At 40.3% G+C, this 27,982-nt stretch overlaps 2 protein-coding genes across 2 annotated transcripts in view; one reads left to right on the top strand and one right to left on the bottom strand.

The window, feature by feature from the left end:
• The window catches only part of TOX4 (TOX high mobility group box family member 4), a 24,808-nt gene extending 24,189 nt beyond the window's left edge, over positions 1 to 619 (bottom strand). The window contains 2 exon segments of the mRNA XM_043990022.1: positions 115 to 183; positions 399 to 619. Of these exon segments, the coding sequence (XP_043845957.1) occupies positions 115 to 183; positions 399 to 404 (75 nt within the window). The 5' untranslated portion in view covers positions 405 to 619.
• Positions 594 to 27,401, top strand: RAB2B (RAB2B, member RAS oncogene family). The gene is given in 9 exon segments (XM_043990023.1): positions 594 to 861; positions 1,163 to 1,234; positions 5,243 to 5,310; positions 10,275 to 10,357; positions 10,593 to 10,685; positions 23,551 to 23,662; positions 24,468 to 24,536; positions 25,606 to 25,623; positions 25,625 to 27,401. Coding segments are annotated over 9 exon segments (651 nt in total). The 5' UTR covers positions 594 to 815; the 3' UTR covers positions 25,715 to 27,401.
• Positions 27,402 to 27,982: the final 581 nt, after the last annotated feature.

Here is a 27,982-nt window from a genome sequence, read left to right on the forward strand (position 1 = left end):
CCCGCCCTTCTAGGCTCTGGTGGGCTGTTTGAGAACACTTCCCCAGTCCCGTTCCCACCCCTCCACCCCCAAGGGCCTGGTGCCCTTCCACCCGCGTTAGCAACTCTTGCTCACCTCGGCCCCCGACAGGAAGGGGTGCGAGGACCCTGTGATCGTCAGGTAATTGTCATTTCCTCCGGGAAACTGGAAACCAAAAGAAACCCGCGGGGATGTTAGGGGTGGGGGGGGGTCAGGGAGTCAGCCTGGAGCGACGGATTCTGACTCTGACCCCGACCCCCGCCGCCGCCTCCCCAGCTTCTCTTGCCCGTCGGCCGCTTCTCCGCCCAGGTCCCTTCCTCTGTTCCTCTCCCTCTTGCCTCTTTCTCTCCCTCCCGCCTCCTTCGGGCTCAGGATCCTACCTCCATCTTCAATACAACCGCTACCACCGCTTCAGCTCTCTCATAGCGCCCACCGCCCCCGCCGGAAACGGAATATGCGTCACTTCCGCCAACACTCGCGTCTCCCTTTGGGGATTGGAGGGTTCTTTCGCGGAAGCAGTGAGTTGGTAATAGGGGAGGCAACAGACCGGAAATGATGAGCTGAGCAGCGCCCCCTTCGGCCGGAGACCAGAATGCCCAATGGAGGCCTAGAAGTTTCGAAAAAAGGAAGTGTCAAGTTACAGCCACACATTACTACACTGTTCCTAAAGAGAGCAATAGAGACGTAATCTCAGGCTAGAGGAACCGGATGGGGAAGTAGGGGTATCGATAGGTCGCGTGGCTAGAGAGGCCGGAGGTGGGTGGCCAGAGAAGTGGGGAGGACTAGCAGTCGGGACCATGACTTACGCTTATCTCTTCAAGTACATCATCATCGGGGATACAGGTACTCTGCTGGTGGGGCTATCTGCTAAGCTGAGACGTAGGATCTAAAGCCTAAGGTGGCACCGGTGGAGGGCGGGGCTCGATGGGAAGGCGGGGCAACCCGCAGGGGCGATGTCGGGGGCGGGGCCAGCGTGGGGGCGGGGCTGGCCGGGGGGCTGAACAGAAGGATCTCTTGCCCCTTTGCAACTCCGGGGGAGCTGGTCCAAACCCCATCACATGCTTTCCAGCAGTATCTTCCCCGGGCTATCTGTCCCACCTTCCCTCTCGGAAGGATGGACCTGAGTGGCCGCATCCTCTTTCAGGTGTGGGCAAGTCATGTCTCCTCCTGCAGTTTACAGACAAGCGATTCCAGCCTGTCCACGACCTCACAATAGGTAAGGACTTTCTGCCAGCCACAGGAAAAGTGTGAAGTTAAAAGTTAGCAACCTTCAAAGTGAAAGTCAATTTACTCCCACTTTTAACTAACCAAAAGTTGTGTTAATAAGTGGACAGTGGAGGCAGATTCATCTAATGGAAAGAGCATGAATTTGGAGTAAAAAGATTTGACTCCTGAACCTCTGTCCTGAAGCTTTTCTAGTTTAGGAAAGTCATTCATATCTCTAGTCCTCAGTTTCTCTCTCCATAAAATCAGAGAGTACTAAGTACTAAGATCCCTTCCAGCTTTAAATTCAATGATTCTGTTAAAGAGTGCTGGCAAGTGATTGTAACTTTTGAGACTCAATTAAAAATAACAAAGGGACTGAAGACTGGTTGCTATCTGGGTGACCCAGGTCAACCTGTTTCTCTGTAAGCCTCAATATCCTCATTTATAAAATTAAAGGATTACTCCTGAGTATCCTTCCAGTTTTGATACATTGTAATGACAAGAGAAAAACTGAGTAGTTGGTTTGAGAGAGAGATGAAAGAACTTGGTGAATTCCCTAGTGGCAGTATTTATAATTTTCAGATGTAATGAGTTTCTTTTCTAAATGCTTTTTCATAGGGGATTCAGAGCAATTGCTAATTGTTACTGGTACTGGAGGAGAAGGAACAAAGAGATTAAGTTTACATGACTAGTGATAAGAAAAAAATTATAGCAAGGTAATAGCATCATTAGAGTATTAAAAGAGAGGCAAAACCTTTAGTTTCCATCATATAGAGAAAAGCCTCTGCATACCTACATACAAGCAAAGAAGCATGAAATTTAAGTTTCCAAAAAACTACTAGCAATTCTGAGACACTTTCTCTCTTAGAAGACTTGCTTGATCAATAAGTCACCAAACAGATGCGTTCATAAGAGACATGGGTTCGGTAACACCCGGGAGCATAGCATTGTGCCCAAATTCTAGCATGGAATTTATGTTCCTTTTAGATCTGCTTTTTTTTTTAACTTTAAGCAAAACTAGTTTATTTTTGTTTGTTTGTTTTTTGTTCTTTTAGTGAGGCAATTGGGATTAAGTGACTTGCCCAGGGTCATACAGCTAGTAAGTGCTAAGTGTCTGAGGCCGGATTTTAATTCAGGTACTCCTGACTCCAGGGCAGGTGCTCTATCCACTGCACCACCTAGCTGCCCCACAAGACTAGTTTATTAACAGTGGCACATATAACTGTTAAGAAAGCATGTCAGACTGGCCACCTCAAGAAAGCCAGCAACCCCAGTGAGAAGGAGGAGGCCCTTTTTATTGACACACCAGAAAAAACATGTGTCTTGGTAGTCATGTAACTAAGTTTAAATCCTAGTACTGTTTAGATCTGTTTTTTGCAGTGACACAAAGAAGTTGGACAAGATATGCACGGGAGCCCAAGTGGCTCTAAGACCATGTTTATGAAAAATTGCAAGTGAGGACAGAAATCTTCTTTTACCTTTATTCATACTGAGATTGTTCTGTAGCTATCCAAGAAATAGAGAAAATTTTTTTTCAAGAAGTTACTCCATTCTTGATGAATGAATTTGAAGAGTTGTTTGCATTCAGCCAGATTCAATTCCTGTGTCTTTCTAATTGACTATGACTAGCCCTCCTGAGACTTCTTAATTTAATTATGAATACTGTCAAAAGTGCCATTGACTAAGTCAGCATTTTACTCCTAGCTAAGGTAAAGCTACTTCTTCCTTAAAAATTTTGACTCCATATCATGTGAAAATGGCAGGATTTAGAGTGAAATGAAGAGAAAATACATAGTTTGTTATCAAATATGTTTAATAGCAGCATCCTTCATTTTCTGGCTTGGGCCTAGTAATAACACTCTAATGTGGGAATGTAGTTCCTAATGCAGAAACTAAGTTATTGCAGGCATTTTAGTTCATAAGAGACGATATTTCTTGAGAAAATACACTATATTATGTCTTTCAAATAGATCCCAAAGTTGTAATAGATAGTGATATGGATAGAATGCTGGGCCTGAAGTCAGGACAACCTAAGTTCAAGTCAGCCCTCAGACACTTACTAGCTGTGTGACCCTGGCTAAATCACTTAACCTCTGCCTCAGTTTCCTCAGCATCAAAATAGACATAATAATAGTAAGGTCATTGTGAGGATCAAATGAAATAATATTTGTCAAATTCTTGGAGCATGGTACGTTATTAATAAATGCATATTTCCTTCTTTATAAGAAATAATTATTGTTCCATAAAGAAGATTAGAGAATGAGTATGTGAGGGAAAGGTAGTGTTCAAAATTTTAAACCTTTTAACTTATACTTTAAAAAGAAGCTATAAAGTTTATTTCAACTAATTTTTATAGTGGTTAACATTTGAGAGTTAGGATGGCTTAGTGGATAGAGAACTAGGCTTGGAGCCTGGAAGGCCTGGTTTCAAGTCCTAACTCTGACACATACTTGCCATGTGACCATGAACAACTCAATGCCCCAAAAAACTCTCTTAAAGTTTACCTGTCCGGGGCAGCTAGGTGGTGAAGTGGATAAAGCACCGGCCCTGGATTTAAGAGGACCTGAGTTCAAATGTGGTCTCAGACACTTGACACTTACTAGCTGTGTAACCGTGGGCAAGTCATTCAACCCTCATTGCCTTGCAAAAACAAAAACAAAACAAAAAAGTTTACCTGTCTGTGGTACAGGAAAATTGTCAATCCACTTAAGTGGGGAGAGTTTCTATTTCAATAGTTCTCTGGTAAAATCACCCCCCTACCACCACCAAAATAAATCCAAAACAGTTTGTGGGAATTTATTTTGATTTGGGGACCCTGCCTTTGGGCTGAGATTGAAGAGCCTTGGGCCCTCAGATTTTTTTTCTGTGTGGGAGGGGCTAGTGCCCCTCCCCCTCCACTTCAGCTGAACCAAAAAGCACCATGGGCCTTACCAGATGCCAGGTCAGATGGCTGGGGAAAAAAACCCCAGGTCCCTCCGCCCTGGGGGGATCTACCCCAGAGATCTGGGGCTCTTGCAGGCAGGCCTCTGACAGCCTGTCCCAGGCCCCAGGCGAGCAGCAGGAGGCATGGCCCCTTGAGCCCCACTGGGCCTAGCTAGGGCAGCCGGCAGATTAATTTAGCCTGTACGCACATAGCCGGAGGTTTGAAGGGAGAGAAGGAACATATATACAGGGGAGAAGACAGTGAAAAGGGGGCAGATGATACAGGAGGTTGGAGAAAGTGAGAAAAGGCTACGATACAGAGATGCTAGAGACGCCACGGGGTTGGCAACAGAGGTGAGGACGCTAAGGGTCTTTTCAGGGGGGGTCGACAAAGTGAAAGGGGCTTGGAGTTAGAAGAAAGCAGCTGAGCAGTGAAAGCACAGGGAAGCTGGAGTGAAGGAGAAAAAGAGTGAAAGTTGGAGAAAGCTGGAGCATACCCTAAGGCTAGAGGCAGCAACAGCCCTTATTGTATTAAAAGCAGACAGGTTGTATCATTTGCATTTCTTAACCCTTATCGTTTACATTGATTTTTATAAATAAATTCTGCCTTGATTATTTAATTAAAAGGCTGCTTGTTTGCTTATCAATTTGGGAGCAGCATGGAGAAATTTTGTAAATGGCCCATATTAAATTAATAGCAGTCAGATAGCCAGCCAGTCAAACATCCACAGATTAGTCAAAAATCCACAGATTATTCCTCCAGTAAATTTAGTCCCCCCAAATTAGGCCAGTAAGTCAAAATATTTCTACAAGTTAAACAGTTAAATGGTGCAAAATTTAACCAAGGTTAAGAAATTAGCCAATTTCCACGACTTGCTACTTTTACCTTGAGAAGATTATTACCAGAAACATAAGTATATAAATCCAGATGAGAAGGAAGGATGAAACTAGAGCCTGAGATGCTGTGAATAACTGTCAGGGCTACAGCTGCAATTGGAAAAGACACAGGGAATAGAAGCTGAAACATGTGGAGGCCAGAGCCATGACTCTTCATGCATTGATGATAATCATTATATTCTCTGTTCTTCATTGACAGGTGTGGAATTTGGGGCCCGTATGGTCAACATTGATGGCAAACAAATCAAACTGCAAATCTGGGACACGGTGAGAAAGAACAGAAAAACTCATCCCCTTCCAGGAGCTAAGCGTACATAGAAAGGGGAAAAGGCTTTGGGGGTGGGGTATTTTGAACTGAAAACAGAAGAAGAATGAAGTTAAAGAGAGTTCATAGATTCCCTTAGATCCCAGCTCCAAATCCAGGATGGGACTCCTTTGCACAACCTTTTTATGTTTCTTTCAGCTACAGCCTTTAAGAAGTCAAATACTAGTGGTGTTACCTCATGGCTATATACATATTTACTTTGCCTTGTTTACATACCTATTTTTTCCCAGAGCATCTTCACTTATTTAATATCATTTGATTCAGTTCTTCTCTCTTCCCTAAAGAAGTGTATTCAACCTCTTCACGCTCTCTGAATTTGTGTGTAGGGGAGCTGGTCCTAATTTCTATTCAGAATCTTTACTCTTTTTGGTTCCTTATAGGCTTTTTGTATTCCGTCACTTAACTGACGTAAGAGCTGAAGCATCTGTGTATAAAGAGGTTCAATCCTGTGGATAGTGATCCTGGTGATTTTTCTTGAGGACTGTCCTCTTGCTAATTGAATTGAATATTGGATACATTTTGTACATAGCCCCTCATTGTGTATACCCTTAAAGTTCCCATTACTGCTTTGGTGTGCCTCTACTTGGTCAATCTGCTTTTTAATTAGGATTATATTAATATAGGCATATGTAGGGTTGAGTTTTCCAAGGAGTTTTGCCAAGATTATTCTGTCAGATCCAGACTCTTCATCTCTCCTGGTCAGGGCCATCATTATCACAAGTAGTTCACAATTCATATAATACTTCCTATAGCCTCATTAAGCCTGCACCCTCTTAACCCAAATCCTTACTTTTATTTCCTAGCATCCAAATTGACAGAAACTAAACCATATTTATTACCATACATTTAAGTATGTATGTTGTCATTATTTGCACTGTCTCAATAGCTGACATTTACATAGTACTTTATAGACATCCCATTTGGATATCAAAACAACCACATGAAGTAAGTACTTCAGGCATTATTATCTCCATTGTATAGTTAAGGAAACAAGGACAAAGAAGAGAAGTATTTTGCCTGTGGTCACACAACTAACATCCACAAGAAACATTCACACCTAGCTCTGCTTCATTCCAAGTCTAACACCCTCACCACTACCTCATGCTGCCTTGTATTTCCTTTTCCAGCTGATCTTCGTTCCCATGTTTGTTCTTGTTGACTGTTTTTGGCATACTCGCCTGAGTTTCAGTCCTGGACAGCTGAAGGCTTGTGGGGAGACAATTAATAGATGGTGGTGGGGGTCTGGGTGCCTTATATTTCTTTATATTGCCTGGGCCTTTGGATTCTTTCTCACTGTGAACCCCAAAATGTCAAAGGCCTGCTTTGTTTTTCAACCTCTCATATATAGTATCTCTCCATTTAGTATCTCTTAGCCTTGTGTTTCCCAAACTGTTGTTCTGCACCCAGAGCGAAATCCTAGAAATTCTGAGAAAAATCATATAAAGAAAAGCTGCAGGCTTTACAAATAGGCAGTACCAGCTGAGACATCCATGCCTCTCCAGTGTGGATCAGGTTTAATGTGAGAGTTCAACAGAGCCCTTGACTAATTTGTTTATGATGGTATGAATAAGTTGATTTGTAGCTTCTTTTTGGAGGGATAAATAATATAGGTCATAAATGAGAAATTGGGAACTAGCACTCTTTTTTTTTTTTTTTGGTGAGGCAATTGGGGTTAAGTGACTTGCCCAGGGTCACACAGCTAGTACGTGTCAAGTGTCTGAGGTCGGATTTGAACTCAGGTCCTCCTGAATCCACTGCACCACCTAGCTGCCCCAAAGCACTTTAAATATATTGTGATTTAAGGTGATGTAGATGGCTGCTCAAGTCACTCAGGTTTAATGAGAGTTCATCACCACAAACTCTTCCTGCCAGCTCCAGTTCTTCCAAGTAAGCTTTTGGAGAAGTTTTCTTGCTGATCTGTGTTAAGGGTTAAAATTCTAGCTAAACTGTCTAAAATATCTAATGAGTGGTCGCCAATAAATTATAAGCTTTAGCAAGAGTTAGACTTTTAAGCATTTATTAAGGAGAATAAGAATTTGGTAAAGAGAGAGAAAAAGGCCTAGATTTCTATCTATTAAAGGGAGAGCACATTTCTAGCTCCCTTCTCCACCAGAGTCCAGAGGAAAAGAGCCCCAGAGTCAGCACCAGTCTCTTCCTTCCTCCTCCCACTAGTCTGCGTCACTTCCTCCCGCCAAGAACTCTTCTACAGTAAGTATCCAGCAGGTGGCGTCATTCCAATCGTTACATCTGTATCATCCAAACTTTGCTTCTCCCTTCTATGATACTGTTCTTTGGAACTGAATTAAAAGCAACAAATACATAAAATTTCCATAGATTGAAAAAGACTTTTTTAAAATTTAAAAACACTCATATCTGGGGCAGAAGATACTAATGACTAGGGAATCCCTGTTCCAAGTATTAATTTTTTTAAAAATCTGATGAGATGCTATCTTCCATATTTTTGCTTTACTGTCATCTTGGTACACTGGAGTGTGTGTGTGTGTGTGTGTGTGTGTGTGTGTGTGTATGTAAATTTTTTTTGGAGTGCCTTACTCATACAAGCCTCTCTGTGACCTCCTAAATTTCTTACTTCTTATGAGTGTCTCTTTTGTTAAGAATTGAGAAAGGATTGGGGCAGCTAGGTGGTACAGTGGATAAAGCACCAGCCCTGGATTCAGGAGGACCTGAGTTCAAATTTGGCCTCAGACCCTTGACACTTACTAGCTGTGTGACCCTGGGCAAGTCATTTAACCCCAATTGCCTCACCAAAAAAAAAAAAAAGAATTAAGAAAGGATAATATTCTATTGTCTTTTATTTATGTTGTGTGCAATCAACTCCCAAGTATCCACATAAATGAAGGGGAACTTTCAGGTTCATACGATTTTAGAAAATAATCCAAAACTTATTTGTATTTGACTTTGGTGTGCATTTTGATATTTAACCCTGAAGTGGAGTATACCTGACATTCTAGGAAAAAGAAGTCATAACCTGTATAGTGTACTGGACTTTACAAAACAATGTGTTGAGGGAGATAGTGCAAATATTATCTTTGTTTTATGGAAATGGAAACTGAGGTCCAAAAATGTTTGGTAATTTTTCCCTAGTCATATGGTCAGTAAGCATCAGAACTTGGCTTGAGCCAGGTTTTATGATTCTTAATTCCACTGTTCTTTACAGAACATTCAATCATGAGGTTATGGTCTGAAGAGTCAGCTTGAGAGAAGCCATAAAGCTGTCCAGCTTGCTCCTTCTACCTGTCAGCTTCTCCTGCTTCTATCAATTATGTGCTAAATATAGATGGGGCTATCTTTCCTTTAGAAGCTGAACAGCCTGAATGGAGCTGCTTCTCTTTCTGACTGCTTTCTACCCAGTCCTGGAACAGGTGAACCTGGACTGGAAAAACTAATCAAGTATTTTGATTTGGAAAGGATTTTTCTAATTTAGCCACTTTAAAGACACAGGAGATATTTCCAGGAGCTGAACTTAAATACTCTTGTGTGATTCAGCCACTATGTGGGCTTCCACCAAACTTCCCCTTCTTGTTCTTGCTGGACTGCAGTCTACTTGCAGAGAAAATCAGTAGAAGTTAGAAAGTCAATAGGAATTCAAAGCAAAACAGTGCTAAAATAATGGTATGTTGACTGTGTCTAACAAAGAATATGAAATTTTAAGAAAATATGTTCTTAGATAATATTTTTCAAAGCTAAGGTGGTGTAGGTATTAGCTTCAAAGGACTTGGAATTATTTTTCTTATTGGAGTCTGATGTCCTAACAGCTATGTTATTCATTGAAACATTTATATAATTCTTAGAGAAAATCTAATCTAAGGAAAAGAAAACTAGATAACTATTCAGAAAACCCAAACTATTCTACAGTTCCAATAATAACTTATTTTGTAACCTTAAGCAAATTACTTTGTTTCCAACGCTTATATCTTAGTTTCTTCATCTTCAAATCATGGATGATAATGGTCCTTTTATCTCAGATTTCCAAGGAACCTATGTAAGGATAAAATCAGAGCTATGAAAAGCTTTTAGCCATCCTTCCTAGTAGAATAGATTGAGGACTTCTATTCAAAAGTCATTTTATTCCTATAAAAACAAACAAACAATGGCGCAAATAATCATGAGACCAACTGTTCCTAGTATGTTGTTTTTTTGTCTGTATTATATGGGCGAGGTTGTTAATGATATATATAATAAACATATGACATAATTGAATATGCAAGTTACAGCTTTTAAGCTTTGGTAAGGGTTCATTTACTGAGTTTTCTCCCTGTTTCTTCAAGCCACTCACCATATTAAGATTGTGGTTGGACAGAACTCCTAGAAAATTAACTCCATTTTTGCCAGTTAACTCAGCTTTTGCCAACATAGCCATAGCTACTAACTTATAATATATAATAAGGATTCCACCATGAAGGATGTTTATCACATAACATCCTAAAAATAATTTTACTTTGTACATCTAAAGAAACAGGAATAGAAAGGTTAAAATTATATATGAGGGGCAGCTAGGTGACGCAGTGGATAGAGCACCGACCCTGGAGTCAGGAGTACCTGAGTTCAAATGCGGCCTCAGACACTTAACACTTACTAGCTGTGTGACCCTGGGCAAGTCACTTAATCCCAATTGCCTCACTTTAAAAAAAAATTATACATGAAAAATTCCTGGCTAACATATCTGGGGCCAAAACTTTAAAATGCCTAAGTTTCTAGTTGATTGTTTAGCTGAGCCCTATTGGTGCCACCTTTTTTTGTAGATTGGCTTTTTCCAATCCTCTTAGTCTACAACAGAAACTTTTCTGTTTAAGAATTGTATGTGGGGGTAGGGTGTGATTCTGCCTGTTCTGTAAAAATAATCTGGTTTTGTTTGGGGTTTCTTATTGCCATGTTGGTGGGAAAGGCTGGGCAAGAATCGTTCCGTTCTATCACCCGTTCCTACTACAGGGGAGCAGCTGGAGCCCTGCTAGTGTACGACATTACAAGGTGAGTGATGTCTGGGAGGTGTAGATGTGGGGAATAATTTTTTTCTAATACCCTACAAATTTCCTACTTGATCACCCACCAAATCTATTGAGAAAGCCATGCAGAAAGAGCTTCTACATTCTCTCTCCCTCTTTGTTATGTGGAAGCTACCTTCCCCTTTATTTTGGGCCATGTTTATCTGTTCTGATCTCTTAAGCTAGGTCTCTTTCCCTTTCTTTATACTTCCATCCAACAGACGTGAGACCTTCAATCACCTGACTTCATGGCTAGAAGATGCTCGGCAGCACTCCAGCTCCAATATGGTTATCATGTTGATTGGAAATAAGAGGTACATTTGTCTTATGTTGACTATTAAGGAAATAGATTCTTCTGCTCTCTACAAATTTAATTCCCAGGCATTCCATAGGCTCATTATATATTCCCTTCTAGGGTTTGTATATAAATACAAATGGAACAAATATAAATGCCTCTTTTATGCAGTGTTTGGCTGCAAGCCAAGAGTGCTGGGCTTGGAGTCAGGATGACTTGAGTTCAAATCCAGTCTCAGATGCTTACTAGAAATGTGACTATGGACAAGTCACTTAACCTTTTTTTGCCTTAATGTACTGAAAAAGGAAATGACAAACCACTCCAGTATCTTTGCCAAAAAAACCCCATGGACGGTATGGTTTGTGAGATCACAAAAGTCAGACACAATCGAACAACAAGGAAGCTCACAATTAAGTTTGAGGGGTTCAAATAGTGTGTGCACATGTAAGTAAAATACAAGGTATGATATGATCAGTACATAGGAGAAATCTAGACAAAATCCTATGGGAGATTTGAGAAGGCAGAAGAATAGAGATAGTCTAGAGGCTGGAGATACAAAGGCAAAATCAAAGCAGTTCCTTCCTTCAAGGAGCTTATGTTCTACTTGAGGAAAAACAACATACACACAGATAAGTGATGCAAGGCTGATGATACCAAAAGTCATTGTGAAAATTGAGTTGGGAAGCTCAGGAATGTGCTGAGAAGAAAGGAACTGGGTAATGAGGAGGGAATCTGCCTCACCTTTCCTGGAATGTGTTCTAGGTGTCCCCTTAGCCTTGCTTCAACAGCAAAACATCCTACTCACTGCAATTCTGTTATTGGCTATAACTGTCCAGATGGTGCTACAAACTGTTGCAGGCAGGTCAGCAGCTCCTGCCTAGATTTTGGTTCTGATCCAATTAGTTCCCACTCTTGTTCTGGACTTTAATGAACGAAGCATTGGTTATTATTTTACAGGAACAAGGAAGTGTGTCCCAGAGGACTTGCCAGAATTGAAGAGGCAGTGTAGTGCTGGGGACAGGACACCATAAATGGCATCCAAGTGCCCACATTCAGATCCTGGCTCTGCTGCTTACTGTCCTGGTAACCTTGGACATGGCATTTAATCTCTCTAAAAACTGTAGTTTCCTTATCTGTAAAATGAAGGCCTTGGACTAGATGCCCTCCAAAGTTTCTTCTGGCTCTAAATCTATGATCCTAAGTAAATACAAAATATATACAAAGTAATGCTGCTGATTATGCAGCTGAAGATCACATTAGCTATTTTGCCTGCAGCATCATACTGTTGAATCAAACTGAGTTCTCCGACTACTTAAGTCTAAGGTCCATCTTAACTTCTGTGAGGATTGTGAGATAATATTTGTAAAGCACTTAGAGCCTGAAACACAGTAGGTGCTTACTAAATGCTTATTCTCTTCATTTTCTACCACTTCCTGGCCACATGACATTGGACAAGTCACTTCTCAGTTTCCAAAGCCATAAAATAAGGAGTTTGGACTCAATGATCTCTAAGGCCCCTTCTAGCTTTTCTATCCCATAGTAATTAGCCTTAGTAATCTACATGTTATTATTTCAGTATCCTTGGGTGTAGTACATCTGGACCTGGTGACTTCAAGTAGTCAATAAGCATTTATTAAGCACTGGCTGCAGAGAATTGTGCTAAACCCTGGGGATACAAAGAAAGGGCAAGAGACAGTTCACTAAGTACAGTTATCTGTGCTCTCTTACTGGCTCTTCACTTATCTTGAGTTTCAGTTCCCTATTAACTATTGCTATTTCATCTTGCTAGGTGAATATGATTCTTCTTGATAGAATAAAAATAAAAGAAAACAAGATGCTTATAGTTTATAACCCTTTATCTATCATATGTTATCATTATCTATTATCTTCCTAGCCCAAGCTGTAGTCTTTTCCCTATCTTTCTGCCAACATAGTTTTTTTTAATAAAGTATTTTTTTTCCCGTTACATGTAAAGATAGTTCTCAACTTTTGTTTATACAAGCTTTACAATTTCAGATTTTTCTCCTCCGCCCTGCCCTAGACAGCAGGTAATCTGATATAGGTTTTTATATATATATACACACACACACACATAATAACATTAAACATATTTCTGCATTAGTCATGTTATAAGAGAAAAAATCAGAGCAACGAGGAAAAACCTCAAAATAGAAAAAACAACAGCACCAAAAACAAAAGAAATAGTATGGTTCATTCAGCATCCATATTCCACAGTTCCTTTTTTTTTCCCTGGATTTGGAGATCCTCTTCCATCATGAGTTCCCTGGAACTCTTCTGTACCATTGCATTGGTCAGAAGAATATAGTCCATCACAGTAGATCAACACTCAATGTTGATGATACTGTGTACAGTGTTCTTCTGGTTCTGCTCATCTCACTCATCATCAGCCCCACGCAAGACCCTCCAGGTTTCTCTGAACTCCTCCTGCTCATCGTTTCTTACAGCACAATAGTATTCCATTACATTCATATACCACAACTTGTCCAGCCATTCCCCAATTGATGGCCATCCCCTCAACTTCCAATTCCTTGCCACCACATAAAGAACAGCTATAAATATTTTTGTACATGTGGGTCCCTTTCCCCTTTCCATGATCTCTTTGGGGAAAAGACCCAAGAGTGGTATTGCTGGGTCAAAGGATATGGATAACTTTATAGCCCTTTGGGCATAATTCCAAATTGCTCTCCAGAATGGTTGGATCAGTTCACAGCTCCACCAACAATGCATTAGTGTTCCAATTTTTCCACAGCTTCTCCAACATTTATTATTTTCCTTTTTTGTAATTTTAGCCAATCTGATAGGTGTCAGGTGGTACCTCAGAGTTTCAACATAGTTTTTTTAAATCCCTTTTTGTTTTTCTTCACATTTATCACAAGCCTACATGCTTTCTGAGATTTATTTAGCCTTTATCCACTTAGGGTCTTGCTATTTTGGATTTGTCCTTAGGTATCCATCCTTATTTCTAAGGTACTGTTTTTTAAAATCTAAGTTATAGTAAGTAGCTTTCCCTTTTCCTCCTCGATTAGTATTATAATTTATGATCAAAATTTTCTTCCTGAGAACTTCCAATCACTTGAGGGCCAGTTTTCCTTTTATAATCATAGCCCATATGATCTTATATTCTACTTTTAACAGATATCAACAACAGATGTTTGGATATTGGAACTCTTCAATTCAGTTCAGCAAGTTTTCAATAAACACCTGTGACCTACCTCCCAATCAGTTTTATTATTGGTTTCTATAATTTATTGTCCATTCCTATAATCTAGATAGGTAGTCCTTCAAGAGAAAGATAGAACTACATACAGTTGAAACCCAAGATAAGTGATGACATGGGAACACTATGCCAAATAAATACCAAGTGGCTCTGGGACCCAGATGAATTATGTGCAATAATTCTAAAAGAACTAATGAATGTTATAGCTCAGTTGCTGGCAACAATTTGATATAAAAAATCAGGGCAAATAGGAGAGAAGACACAAGACTAGAAACTAGGAAGAGTTTATTGAAAGAACTTCATGTGTACCTCTCAATTTGAAATCAACAAGCATTAATTAAGCAATCACCAGAAGCCAGGCCCTTTACTGGGTGGCCAAGAATACCAAAATAAAACAAAAAACAGTCATCTCTGTCTTTAAGGAACTTACATTCAGTACAGTCATTTATTCATATACCTACTGTTGAAAAAAATGTGTACCAAAAAAAATACAAAACTTATGCAAAAACAAACAGAAAAATAATTTTTGTGGGGGAAGGATTAAGTGGAGGGAATCAGGGAAGGCCTCATGTAGAGGGGACACCAATGCTGAGGGAGACTGGATTTCCGTTGGGGCCAGGATGAGGAAGAAGATCTTTTTAGTTATGGGGATGACTCCATAATGTTGTATAAAAGTAGGGACCATTTGGCTAGAGTATATATTGTTATAGGGGAGAGAGTAAGAAATCAGTTTAGAGGTCTAGGTCAAAAGTAAAACTGAATGCCAAACAGAAAAGCTTGTGTTCTTTTTTATAGCAGTTATGGAGCACTATCAACCATGATAGTGGTCTCTAGTAGAATGCTGGAGAGCAGTGGTGTCTGAAGTGTGCCCAGGCAGTCCTAAGGAGTATGTGATCAACAGATGGTGAACTCAGATCCCATTCTCTTCTAACATAGCCAATCCTGAGGCTTGCCTCCAACAGAACTATACCTACACTTACCTATTCCATCCTTTCCTTCCACTCTGTAAGTTCCCAGCCTCCTTTCTGTACCCCCAACACCTTTCTGAGCTGGAAATTGGCCCTTCAGGACAGTTACAATCTAACTACTACCGGGGCCCCCACAGCAGCAACTGCAGAAGTGCTATTGGGAATAGCCCTCCCTTCCTAGCCAGAACATCTACCCATATTCCCCACCCTGATATCACCTCTGACTAGAGAGGTGACCCCCTTGAGGTCAGAATTTGGCTTTGGGTGGGACAGGATGAGCCTGCATAGATGGGTTGTGACAGAATGGATATCTCTACATTATGTCTTACTGCCCTACCCAATGCTTTTCTAAACTCCTCTATTGCTTTTGAGGAAACCACCAACCTTCATCAGCCAACCTCAGTATCATCCTCATTCTCACTACATTCCACATAACAAGTCAGTTGTCAACTCTTGCCAGTCCTGTCTCCACGGTATGCCTCTTATCTGGCCCTTTCTCTCTACTCAGAAAACCACTTTCTCATCACTTATCATCTGGACTATTGAAATAGGCTCCTAATTAGGCTTCCTTTTTCAAAGTCTCTCCCCTCTCCAATCCATCTTCACAGAGCTGCCAAGTGATTTTCCTGAAACGTGTCAGACCATGTCACTTCCCTACCCAATAACTCCAGTGGCTCCCTTTATATGTAGGGATCAGAAATATATCCATCTTTCTCATCCTTTCTTAATTTCCACTTTGTTTTTTAATGCATACCATAATATTGTAACATATTTCTATAATTTGTAAATAAGTATACATGGGGAGAGGGGGTAAGTGCCCCCCAATTTTTTATTGATAAAGTATGTAGTCTAAAAGAGGTTTGAGACCATTGCTCTAGGGAACTGTCATTGGTTTTGTTATCTTTAACCCATCACAAAATCTCAAGAGAGAGATTGCAGACACCTGATACAGCCTGTAACTGAAAAAGAAGTGCCCTCTACAAGGTAATCAAGAAGCAGTCATCTAGCTTTTTTTTTTAAACAATCTCTAGTTAAAGATAACCCACTACTTCCTGAGGCAACCCATTCACCTTTTAGATAGCTCTAATTGTTAGGAAGTTTTTCCTACATCTACTCTAAATCTGCCTCTGCTGTTTCTACCCATCACTTCCTAGTTTTGCCCTCTGGGGACCAAGCAGAACAAGACTAATCTTTCTTGCACATGACAAGCCTTGCATGTACTTGAATACTGTTATCTTGTCTCTCCTAAGTCATTTCTTCCCTATGCTAAGCCTTTCTTTATTTTCTTTTTATTTTTTAGTGAGGCAATTGGGGTTTAAGTGACTTGCCCAGGGTCACACAGCTATTAGGTGTTAAGTGTCTGAGGTCAGATTTGAACTCAGGTACTCCTGACTCCAGGGCTGGTGCTCTATCCACTGTGCCACCTAGCTGCCCAATGCTAAGCCTTTCAAGAACCTTCAACCATTCTGATATGGCATGCTATTGCAACTCTTCTCCATTCCAGTCTTCTTTCCTATGGAACTCATCAGCTATCAATGTCCTTCCTAAGTTGTAGTATCAGAACTATATATCATACTACAAAGGTGTTCTGACTTGGAAGGAAATACAGCAGGATTATCAGCTTTAAGTCCTGGTTTACTATGCCTTTCTGTTAAGGGCTGAAATTCTAGCTAGTCTGTCTAAAATATCTAATGAGTGGTCACCAATAAATTATAAGCTTTAGCAAGAGTTAGGCTTTTAAGCATTTATTAAGGAGAATAAGAATTTGGTAAAGAGAGAGAGAAGGCCTACATTCATCTATCTATTAAAGGGAGAGCACATTTCTAGCTCCGCTCTCCACCAGAGTCCAAAGGAAAAAGAGAGAGACAGAGCGCCCAGCTCCCCCTTCCTCTTCCCACCAGCCAACGTCACTTCCTGACGCCAAAGAAAGACGCATGGTCTTGCCCTCAAAGACCTTCCTTTCATGGCAGAGCTTTTCTACAGTAAGTCTCCAGTAGCGTGGCGTCATTCCAATCATTACATTTCTTTGTATTTAATTTTTTTTTATTTTGTTGAGGCAATTGGGGTTAAGTGACTTGCCCAGGGTCACACAGCTAGTAAGTGTCATGTGTCTGAGGCTGGATTTGAACTCAGGTCCTCCTGAATCCAGGGCCAGTGCTCTATCCACTGCGCCACCTAGCTGCCCCCAATCGTTACATTTCTTAAGAGAGGTCAAAATCATATTAGGGTTTTTGGTCATTCTATCACATTGTAGATACATTGATCTTTAAGTCCCTTAAAAACATCCCTGACCATCTGCTACCTAACCACTCCTTTCTTTTTTTTTAATTAATAAAGTATTTTTTTCCCATTACATGTAAAGATAGTTCTCAACTTTTGTTTATACAAGCTTTCCAATTTCAGATTTTTCTCCCTCCCTCCCTCCCCCCTCCCCTAGACAGCAGGCAATCCGATATAGGTTTTATATATATATATATATAAATACATACATAATAACATTAATCCTATTTCTGTATTAGTCATGTTATAAGAGAAAAATCAGAGCACGAGGAAAACCTCAAAATAGAAAAAACAAACAGCACCAAAAACAAAAGAAATAGTATGGTTCATTCACCATCTATACTCCACAGTTCTTTATTTTTTCCTTGGATTTGGAGATCCTCTTCCATCATGAGTTCCCTGGAACTCTTCTGTACCATTGCATTGGTCAGAAGAATATAGTCCATCACAGTAGATCAACACTCAATGTTGATGATACTGTGTACAGTGTTCTTCTGGTTCTGCTCATCTCACTCATCATCAGCCCACGCAAGACCCTCCAGGTTTCTCTGAACTCCTCCTGCTCATAGTTTCTTACAGCACAGTGGTATTCCATTACATTCATATACCACAACTTGTCCAGCCATTCCCCAATTGATGAGCATCCCCTGACTTCCAATTCCTTGCCACCACATAAAGAGCAGCTATAAATATTTTTGTACATATGGGTCCCTTTCCCCTTTCCATGATCTCTTTGGGGAAAAGACCCAAGAGTGGTATTGCTGGGTCAAAGGATATGGATAACTTTATAGCCCTTTGGGCATAATTCCAAATTGCTCTCCAGAATCTAACCACTCCTTTCTGATATTATACTTATAAAATTGTGGGGTTGTTTTTGGCCTAAAGTGTATCATAGCTAAATGAAGTCTAATAAAATGAAATTTGAACATAGACCTCTGACTCTTGATTCTTCCCCACTACATCATACTGCCTCTACAATGCTAGTGAGTCCAGTGAGAAACACCATTGTATTTCTCCTTTGGAAAATATGGGCATTTGTTTTTTTCCATTCTTAGTCATTTCTCTTCTTATCCTGGTCTTTGAAAGAGCCCTGACAATGACTTGTTCTTTAGTACCCTGCAGTGTCTTTCATCTGGATCAATGATTTGATCCTGTCAAGGAAAGAAGTGTGCTTTCTTGTGATCTTTTGGTTTTAGCCATTTTTGGTTCTGTCCTTGCTTATCCAAAAATCATTCTCCTTGGCCAGAGAAACAGAAACAAAGGGAGTGGAGGCAGCTTGGCCAACTGTCAGTTTGTCATTGCCCTATCCACTCCAAGGAGTCATCCTTTTGTCTTCTCTCATCCTCTTTGTATTTCCCCAATGTGGTTTTAAAATAACAACAACAGAAACCTTTGTTTCTTTAGTTTTCTTCAACAGCTTCACTTTATTCTGAATTCTGTCATTCCTGACACTATTCTTACAAAATTATGCTATGTTTTTTTAGTCATTCGCATTGCCTGCCCTTGCTTCCATCTTCTGTACATGTATTCTTCTTTTTTTTTTTTGTGGTTTTGGTTTTTTTTTGTTTTGTGAGGCAATGGGGTTAAGTGACTTGCCCAAGGTCACACAGCTAGTTAAGTGTCAAGTGTCTGACGCTGGATTTGAACTCAGGTCCTCCTGAATCCAGGGCCGTGCTTTATCCACTGTGCCACCTAGCTGCCCCTGAACATGTATTTTTAAAGTCTTAAATTGGTTGTGGCAAGTTTTTTGTGCATCCACATCAATCTCTACAACTTTCTTTTTTCTTCCTCATGAGAATTGTTTCTCTTGTGTCTTTAGAATTTCATCCTTAACCTCCCCGGATTGAATTGTCACTGTAGAATTTGAGCCCATGGGATCCTACCTATCCCCTTTGACTGGAAAACTGTTCCACTCAAAATCAAGGGTACATTTCAGGCTATTCTTGATTTTCTCTTATTTACTGTCACAAATTCTAAGATGTTTTGCAGTCCACGTCCCTTGAATATTCCCATCATTTCTACTCCAGCAACTAGTTCTTCCTTTTTGGTCAGAAATTTAAAGGAATTTAATTTCCTGTTGTTGTTTTCTTCATATTTGAATGATGGGGATTATTATTAAGGCAAGTCAGAAATCATTACTTGCTTTTCTTTTGGCAAAGAAAGCAGTAGAAAAACCTTGAATAATCAAAGTACTCACCGTCATTATGATATCATGCCTCTGTGCTACGTTATGATTTGTTTCCTGAAATCCCATCTATGTTCTTTTTCTACATGAGTGGTTTGTATTGATTACAATATTACTTCTGTTTCTGCTACTTGTGATCTTTACCCAGATGTTTTCTCCCTTAGTTTCCTAATTTCCTTACACAGATGAATATACAATCCTTAATATAAAGTATTATTTCCCTCCCTACTCCCTTACCTACCCTGCTCTTTTGAATAGCGTATACCCTTCCAGAGCCTATTCAGTCATGTCTCATTACACTGTCTCAGATGCGTATGAGGTTAAATATGCCTATGTGTAACAGCATCTCTGGTCTTTTTCACTTGTTATCCATACTTAATGAATTTAGGTATAGGCATCTGAGGCCATGGGATTTACTATTTTTAAAAATTTTAAATCATAAAAGTATTTTATTATTTTCCAGTTACATGTAAAGATAGTTTTCAACATTTGTTTCTATAAGCTTTTGAGCTCCAAAATTTTCTCCCTCCCTCCTCCCTCCCCAAGACAGAAAGCAATTTGATATTGGTTATATACATTTGTTATATACAAATTCAACATATTTCTGCATTAGACATGTGTGAAAGAAGAATCAGAAAACAAGGGAAAAGCCTCAAAAAAGAAAACCAAAAAAAAGGTAGAAACAGTATGGTTCAATCTACATTTAGAATCCACAATTCTTTTTTCTGGATTCGGAGAGCATTTTCCATCATGAGTCCTTTAGAATTTGTCTTGGATCACTGTATTGCTGAGAAGAGCTAAGTCTATTACAGTTGATCATAGCACAATGTTGCTGTTACTATATACAATGTTCTCTTGGTTCTGCTCACTTCACTCAGCATCAGTCATGGGTTTTACTATTAATGGCTTTCTTGGATTTTTGTCTTATAAACTTCTGTGTATCTCAAATGCGAACCTTTTTCCTACATTGTAACTACTCACTATTATGTAGCAGAATAACATTTATATACACTTTTGCTTTCTTACCCTTGGTTCTGTTCCATTTGATTATGTTATACCCTTTTATTGTATTCCAGTCATTAAATCACTTCCCATCAAGTGTCAGTGAATATACATATGAATGTATATTTATCTTCTCAAAGTAAAAAATTTGACTTTAGATTTTATGTGCGGAGAAAAGTAATAAATAAGTTTTGGATTTGAATCTTAGTAGCAGAGGTGATGTTATCAACACAATGGGGGTTATGGAAAAGGATGGGTTTGGGGGATTAGATATGAGTTCAGTTTTGAATAGACAGTTATAAATTCATAGCCTGCCAACCACTATGCCCAACAATTTGGAATGAAGCTAAAGAAGTGTCTAAAAGTATCCATCCATACTCTTTGACCCAGAAATTTCCCTCTATTGGGCATATAGCCCCCATGGAGATCAGAAGAATGTACAAAATATTTATAGCAGCACTCTATTAAAGTATGCTAAATAAATGATGGTATATGAATTAATGGAGTATTACCAAATCATAATAAATGATGAATAGGATCAATATAGAGAACCATGGGAAGACTTACCTGAATGCCTGCAAAGTGAAATAAGTAGAAACAGGAAAATAAATAGTCAATGGAGAGAACAACATTAGCAATAACAATAACAACAAACACTTGAATACTGTATAATATCTGACCAAGATTAATCTTAAAGACAGATAAGAAATGCATCTCCCTCCCTTCTTTGCAGAGGTGGGGCACTTTGAGTGCAGAAAGAACATTGAATACTTATCAAACATGGCTGATTAGTTTTGCTGAACTGCTTTTTTTCCTCCCCCTACTTCTTGTTTGGGGGATAAGCAAAAGGTATCAGTTTTGTTGTTTTTGTTGTTTCAAGAAAGAAATGCAGGTTTAGAGCTTAGAAGAAAAGTCTGAGCTGGAAGATAGAGATTTGGAACTCCTATACTTAAAGGCAATACTTAAAGCAATAAAACGAGATAAGATTGTTGAGGAAGATAATTGAGAACTAAAACAGAGTTGTCACAAGCCCACAGTTAGGTAAGAAGAGATAAAGGGGACTATTCTAAAGGTGGGGTTAAAGGCAGGATAATTCACCATTATAGAATCTGAAGGAAAAGTGTCATGGAGTAGTCGTCAAAAATCAATTGCTATAGGCTGGTCAAGTAGAATTAGAACTGAAAAACATCAGGGTAATTTTGACTTTAGAGGACATTTTCAGTAGAGGTGTGATCAGTAGTAGGCTTCCACCAGTAGTGGACGACCATGATCAGCGCCTTGAACAGCCACAGGCCACAGTGTGGCTGTGCAGTCCCATACGGGAGCTACAGCTCCTGCTGCCACGAGGACATCGGAAAACCTGCTCTCTCTGTTGCCTGTCAGTTCCTGCGTCTCCTTCATTTTTCTTCCTCCAGAGCTTGGAGGCCCATCTCAGCTTGCCCAAAAGCTGCTTCTGAGTACTGAACTCCATCGGGCGTGGTCTTTGGCCATCTCCTCCCAGCTGCCGTGTCTATTCCAGAGCCCTCAAGTCTCGCTTGCATACATCTCTGTAGGGAAGCTGGGGGCGTCCAGCAGGTCTTTGGAGTGGGCTAACTCGCCATAGAGTATGTCTTTAGGAATGTGCCCATCTTGCATGCGGTACACATGACTGAGCCAGCTCAGCCGTTTTTGTTTCAGTAGGGTGTAGATGCTCAGAGTTGCACGTGTTGGAGCACTTCTGTGTTGGTGATCCTATCTGACCAAGATATGCCAAGGATGCACCGAAGCAGTGCATATGGAAGCTGTTAAGCTTCTTTTCTTGTCTAGTGTATGTAGTTCCATGTTTCACTGCCTTACAGTAATGTTCTCAGGACACATGCTCTATATACAGCTTGCCCAGACACGCTTGGCAAGCCTTAGCCATGGTTGAAGTAGTTTTCCCAATCCTCTGATTGATCTCAGAATCAAGTGACAAATTGTCACTGACAATAGAGCCAAGATACGAGAATTGGCTTACGACATCAACTGGTAGCTACTGATGTGTTTCAATGGAGGTGTGATCACAGAAGCCATATTTCAAGGGGTCAGAGAATGAGTAGGTGGTAAGGAAGTAGAAGCAGCAAAGATTGACCAATCTTTAAAATATGGCTTTCAAGGGAAGAGAAAAAGAGATTAGTACTTCTGAAAGAACTGCATAGTCATGGAAGTTGCTTTTTTTTTTTAACTTAAAGGAATCTTGATCATGTGTGTAGGAAAAATGAAAAAACCATTAGGGTGAAAGATTGAAGGGTGATAGGATGGTGGGAATGATTTGATGGAATTAGAATGATGGGATTGGGGGGAAGCAGCTAGGTGGCACACACAGCCCTGGATTCAGGAGGACCTTAGGTTCAAATCTGGCCTCAGATACTTGACACTTAGCTAGCTGTGTGACCATGGGCAAGTCACTAACCCCAATCGCCTCACCAAAAAAAAAAAAAAGAAAAGAAAAGATGCTGGGATGGCATAAGATCAAAGGTTCTGTGCACATAATTTTCACGAAAGAGGGAAGAAGAGGAAAGATGGAGTATGAAGTCCCCATTCTGTTTCTAGTAACTTAGATTCCTCTTACTCATTTTCCTTTCTTCACCTTCACCAGATCTCCTTTAGCCTGTGAGTTCCTTGAGGGGCAGGTACTGTTTTTGCCTTTGTTTGTATCCCCAGGACTTAGCATGATACTTATCACATAGTAAGTACTTAAGTCTTTGTTGATTTAATTGCATCTCATTTTGCTGTAATATGTAGTACATGGAGTCAAAGTAAGCACAGTATTATCCTAATTTTTTACTAGGCCTGTGTTTATTCAACAGTGGAACAAGAACAGTTTGAGAGGCAGCTAGGTGGCACAGTGAATAAAGCACGGGCCCTGGATTCAGGAGGACCAGAGTTCAAATCCGCCTCAGACACTTGATACTTATAGCTGTGTGACTCTGGGCAAGTCCACTTAACCCTCATTGCCCCACAAAAAGAAAAAAAAGAAACAGCTTGGCTATGCCTAAGGGATTATTTCCCAGGTTCTCTACAGAAATAACCTTATGCAGGGGAAAAGCTATTATACTGCTGCACATGCAGAATCTGCTGCATGCAGAATGCTACACTGGTATCTTAAATTGAGACTGTACTGCCACATCATTTCTGGAGATTTCCAACTCTAATATGGGTCTTTTCTTTCTTCTTCATCAATTTCTTTCAGTGACCTAGAGTCTCGACGGGATGTGAAAAGGGAAGAAGGGGAGGCCTTTGCTCGAGAGCATGGGCTTATCTTCATGGAGACCTCAGCCAAAACTGCCTCTAATGTTGAAGAGGTACTGTTCCAAAGGGAGTGAAGAAATTATATAGGATCTAGATAGGGTTTTATCCTTACCTTTTCCTCCAGAACTCCTTTCTACAATAGCACAAATTCTTCATGTAAGGAAAGGAGTGGTCTTAATGGATTAGGGGAACAAGTGCTCTCTTTTTATGGAATTATTCCTTTTTTAAATTCTAGTTAATAATGGCTTTTTTCTGCTAAATAATTGTTAATAAAATATGGTTTATTCTGCATTGTTGGGTAGTTGCATAAACTGATTAGAAACCCACAGTCTTCTAACATTTTCCACCAGTGGTTGGTAGGATAAGGAAAATGCTTATTCAGTTGTATATAATATGAATCTCCTTTCCTTCTTTGCAGAGATGGGGGCTATGCTGGTGGAACATTTCATATTCTATCAGACTTAGTTGTTGTGTTGGATAGTTTTGCTTAACTGCTTTCCCATCCCTTTAAAAAAATTATTACAAGGATGGCTCTCTGGGGAAGAAAAGTTGAGGGATAGTTGGAAATGAAGGTGTATAAAAATAGCAAAGATATCAATATTTTTTAAAGATTGACTATGGTCACCATGCTGGGAAAATCTTGGCCCAGTACTGAGAATGGTACTGTAATTCTTGGGAAGCATTCTCTAAGAATCTGAAGATGGACCATATAGTGGTATCCTATGATCATCTTCCCTATCTTCTCTAAATTCCCTTCTCGTCTTTAGAATATACAAGAGAAGTAGCTATTGCATTCTTTCTCTTATTTTTCTATATTCAACTCTCCTTGTCTCTATGTGACTTGATTGTTTCCTTTAGGCCTTCATTAACGACAGCCAAAGAAATTATAGGAAGATTCAGCAGGGCTTATTTGATGTCAACAATGAGGTGAGAGAGGTGATGCATGGCCTAGCACTGTTGTCTTGTCCTGATGAGATGGGGATTTTCCTAGAATGTAGGTTCTCCCATCTGTTGCCTTTCTATTTAAACTAAGGCAGTTTAAATCTGACTCTTCACATGAAGACTTGAGAGATCCATTATTTCTTTCTGGTTCCTTCCTTCCTTCCTTCCTTCCTTCCTTCCTTCCTTCCTTTCCTTCCTTCCTTCCTTCCTTCCTTCCTTCCTTCCTTACCTTCCTTCCTTCCTTCCTTCCTTCCTTCCTTCCTTCCTCCTTCCTTCCTTCCGTCCTTCCTTCCGTCCTTCCTTCCGTCCTTCCTTCCTTCCTGGCAATTGGGGTTAAGTGACTTGCCCAGAGTCACAGTGGTCTGAGGACCGGATTTGAAGTCAGGTACTCTGACTCGATGGCCGGTGCTCTATCCACAGCGCCATCTAGCTGCCCTTACTGTTTCTTTGATGATGGTTGAAGAAATAAGTGGCTAGTAATCTGGGTTGCCAGACTTTAATTCACTGCTTCAGTTTGGGGTTTTTGTTTTTTTGTTTGTTTGTTTTTTACAATCCTAGGGTATGGGGAAGTTATGAACATCTATCAATTAGAAGGATCCATCTTCTGTACAATCTTGGGTAAAAACAGAAGGGAGAAACTTACTTTCCCACATCTATTCTCCCCTTTCCCTCTTTCCTTTTCACCACATGGAAGCATTTTTTATTATTATAAGATATTGTGGCTTAAAAATTTAAACGTAATAAAGGCATAATGTTATGAATGTGCATGTGTATGTACACACCTATATATAACAAAAACAACCATCCCCCACTAATTCTAGACAATCACATGTACATTTCTACTACAGTTAGCCATTATATAACTACGACAGACTTTGCAGCTGTACAGTATGCGTCTAGAAGAAATGTTCACCCTTCCAAGACTATTCCTACCTTTTGGAGAGTGTCATCAGTTTTCATGTTGTTGTTTTTTAAATTTTCTCTCTCCTTTTTTTCCTGTATCTGTTACATTTCAGCACTAAGGTTTAAGGATGTTTCTTATTTTTTCTTACAGGCAAATGGCATCAAGATTGGGGCCTCAGCAGCCGGCCTCAGCATCATCAGGACCCAGCTCATATCAAAGGAATTATGAAGGCACAGGTGACAGCTCGAGCTGTTGCTGAATTTCTGGCCACAGTATCTGGTCCTTCTTGGGACAGCCCCCTCATGCAGCAGACTTGAGGGAAGAGGTCCTGTGGCTGCTTTGGCCAGTGGAAGCCTCATTCCCAGGTGTGATATCCTGCCCTGCCACCTTACTAGGGAAGCATTTGTGCCCTTAACTACCAGTTCCTCTTGAGGACGTGAACGTTTCCTATAGATTAGGCTCCTCTCTTTTCCTTCCTCCCTCCCAACTCCTAGCCTCATATTTTAATTTCTAAACTGTTAGGGGCAAGACTGAGACTCACCAGAGTTCAAAGATAAGCAAACTCTGATTTTAATTTTTTTAGCACAACCCTGCTGCCCATTATGAAGTGTTAACAAGTGTCAGAGATCTTCTGAGTGAGCATGTCACAGAGTAAGAATCTGGTATATCATGTGGAAATAGATTTTCCAACTTGGGAATTTCAACAGCCTTTTTATTTCCTTCCCTTTGGGGGTCCATTTGCTACTTTTTCAGAGCTCTTGTAAGGAACACATGGTTACTTCTGCTAGAGCATTCAGAGATAATGAACAATTTTCTATGTCTATAAGCAGCTTCTCCCCATCGCTAATTTTTATCTTTTAGGGTCCAGTTTTAAAGAAGTAAATGAACTTCTTGAGGCAGTCCAAGATCTATAGTCTCTTTCTGTTTCTAGGACCTAGAGAAAACATCTTTACTCTTGTTCTTTTAGAGACCATATCTAGTCAAGACCCTCAAACAACTGAATCTCTATCTGACCAACCTCATTTCACTACAAATCCTCTAATCAAGCAAATCTGCTTGCTCTCCTCAGCTTGTTACACATGACTTCTCTTCTTACCTTCTTGCCTTTTCACGTGCTAATTCATGTTCTTTAACACATTGAGTTAAGAATAACTTCTAGCATATGTTCCAAAGTCAACCCCACCAAATTCTAATTGGTCCACTACTCAGTACCCCTTCAGCCTTCATAAACTCAGTATTATATTAATTTGCACTTTTTGTTTCTTTGTAAATATATCATCAGTTGTTCATGTGGAGAACCTATCTTCCCCACATAGAGTGTAAACCCTTTGAGGGCAGAGACCATGTCTTCTGTTGCTTTTGTGCTTCTCCTTCCTTTCCAGTTCCCTCACAGTGCTTAGTGTTGCACATAGTATGTACTCTATAAATTTGACTGACTTAAAAGACATAGAACAGCCTTACTGTATGCCTTTTCTGAGGCTTTGGAAGCACCTTTTAGGAACTATATCCCATTCTCTTCCAACTGCTAATCCTGGGATCCATATTTACATTTTTTCCTTTCTTGGGATCCATGTTCATTTGCCTTCCCTCCTACCATTTCCAGGATCTTTACTTCCATTCCATGCAGATCTATATAGGAAGGCTGACTGCCCCCTAGGCAAGCAAAACAGCATGCACTTTTCTAGTCAGTCCTATATTTCAAAAGCATATGATGCTACCTTCACAAAAATTTGCTCTATTCCCATTCCCCATCATATGTCTTCCCAATTCAGCCCCTGTATCTTTCTGCTTAGGTCACTCAGTCACCCTTTTCCACACTGGTGCCTCATGGATTTTCTTTCTTTCACTTACTTTTTTATTATTATTATTATTGTTACTATTATTATTATTTTTGCTGTTGAATTGTTTCATTATTAAATATATGCATGTGTCCAACCTGCTCACCTTCCATGTGTCATTTCTGATTGTAATTGTGGGAAGGCAGTGGTCAAATAAATTTCCCTGCCGTAAGGGTCTGGGTCAAAGTTGTTTACACAAAATCTTCCTGGGTATTGGTTATTTGGCCTAGACTTGTCTTGGGAGATGCTACAGATTCCTTTTCACCTAAGGTCAAACCCCTTCCTTCAGGGTCCTCTTGGAGGAGAGCAAGTACCTGGATCTAGATTCAGCACCCCAGGAACTGACAGCTCTCGGAAGAAAGGAGCTGAGTGAGACAGCTCTCCCCAGTCGGGGGCTCTGCCCACGCGGGATCCAGCTTGACTCCTACGCTGGGGCGGGGAGGGAGGCGCGGGGACTGGCCTCCGCTTGGGAGGGAGGGAGGCTCGGGGTCACAGTGGGTGGCGTCTTCTCAAGGACGCCCCATGGGACCCGCGTAGGATGAAGGGGAGTGGGGCAGAGAGGCTGGAATGAGGGGTTCAAACTATTTCCCCCACACTCAACCAACCCCACCAACCAATCCAACTCAAGATGTCCTCCCAGAAGTAAGTTACTAAGTCTTTCACTCCAGAGCTCCCCCAAAAGTCGGGGA

Source organism: Dromiciops gliroides, chromosome 2, assembly GCF_019393635.1.
Source record: "Dromiciops gliroides isolate mDroGli1 chromosome 2, mDroGli1.pri, whole genome shotgun sequence".
Taxonomy (NCBI): domain Eukaryota; kingdom Metazoa; phylum Chordata; class Mammalia; order Microbiotheria; family Microbiotheriidae; genus Dromiciops; species Dromiciops gliroides.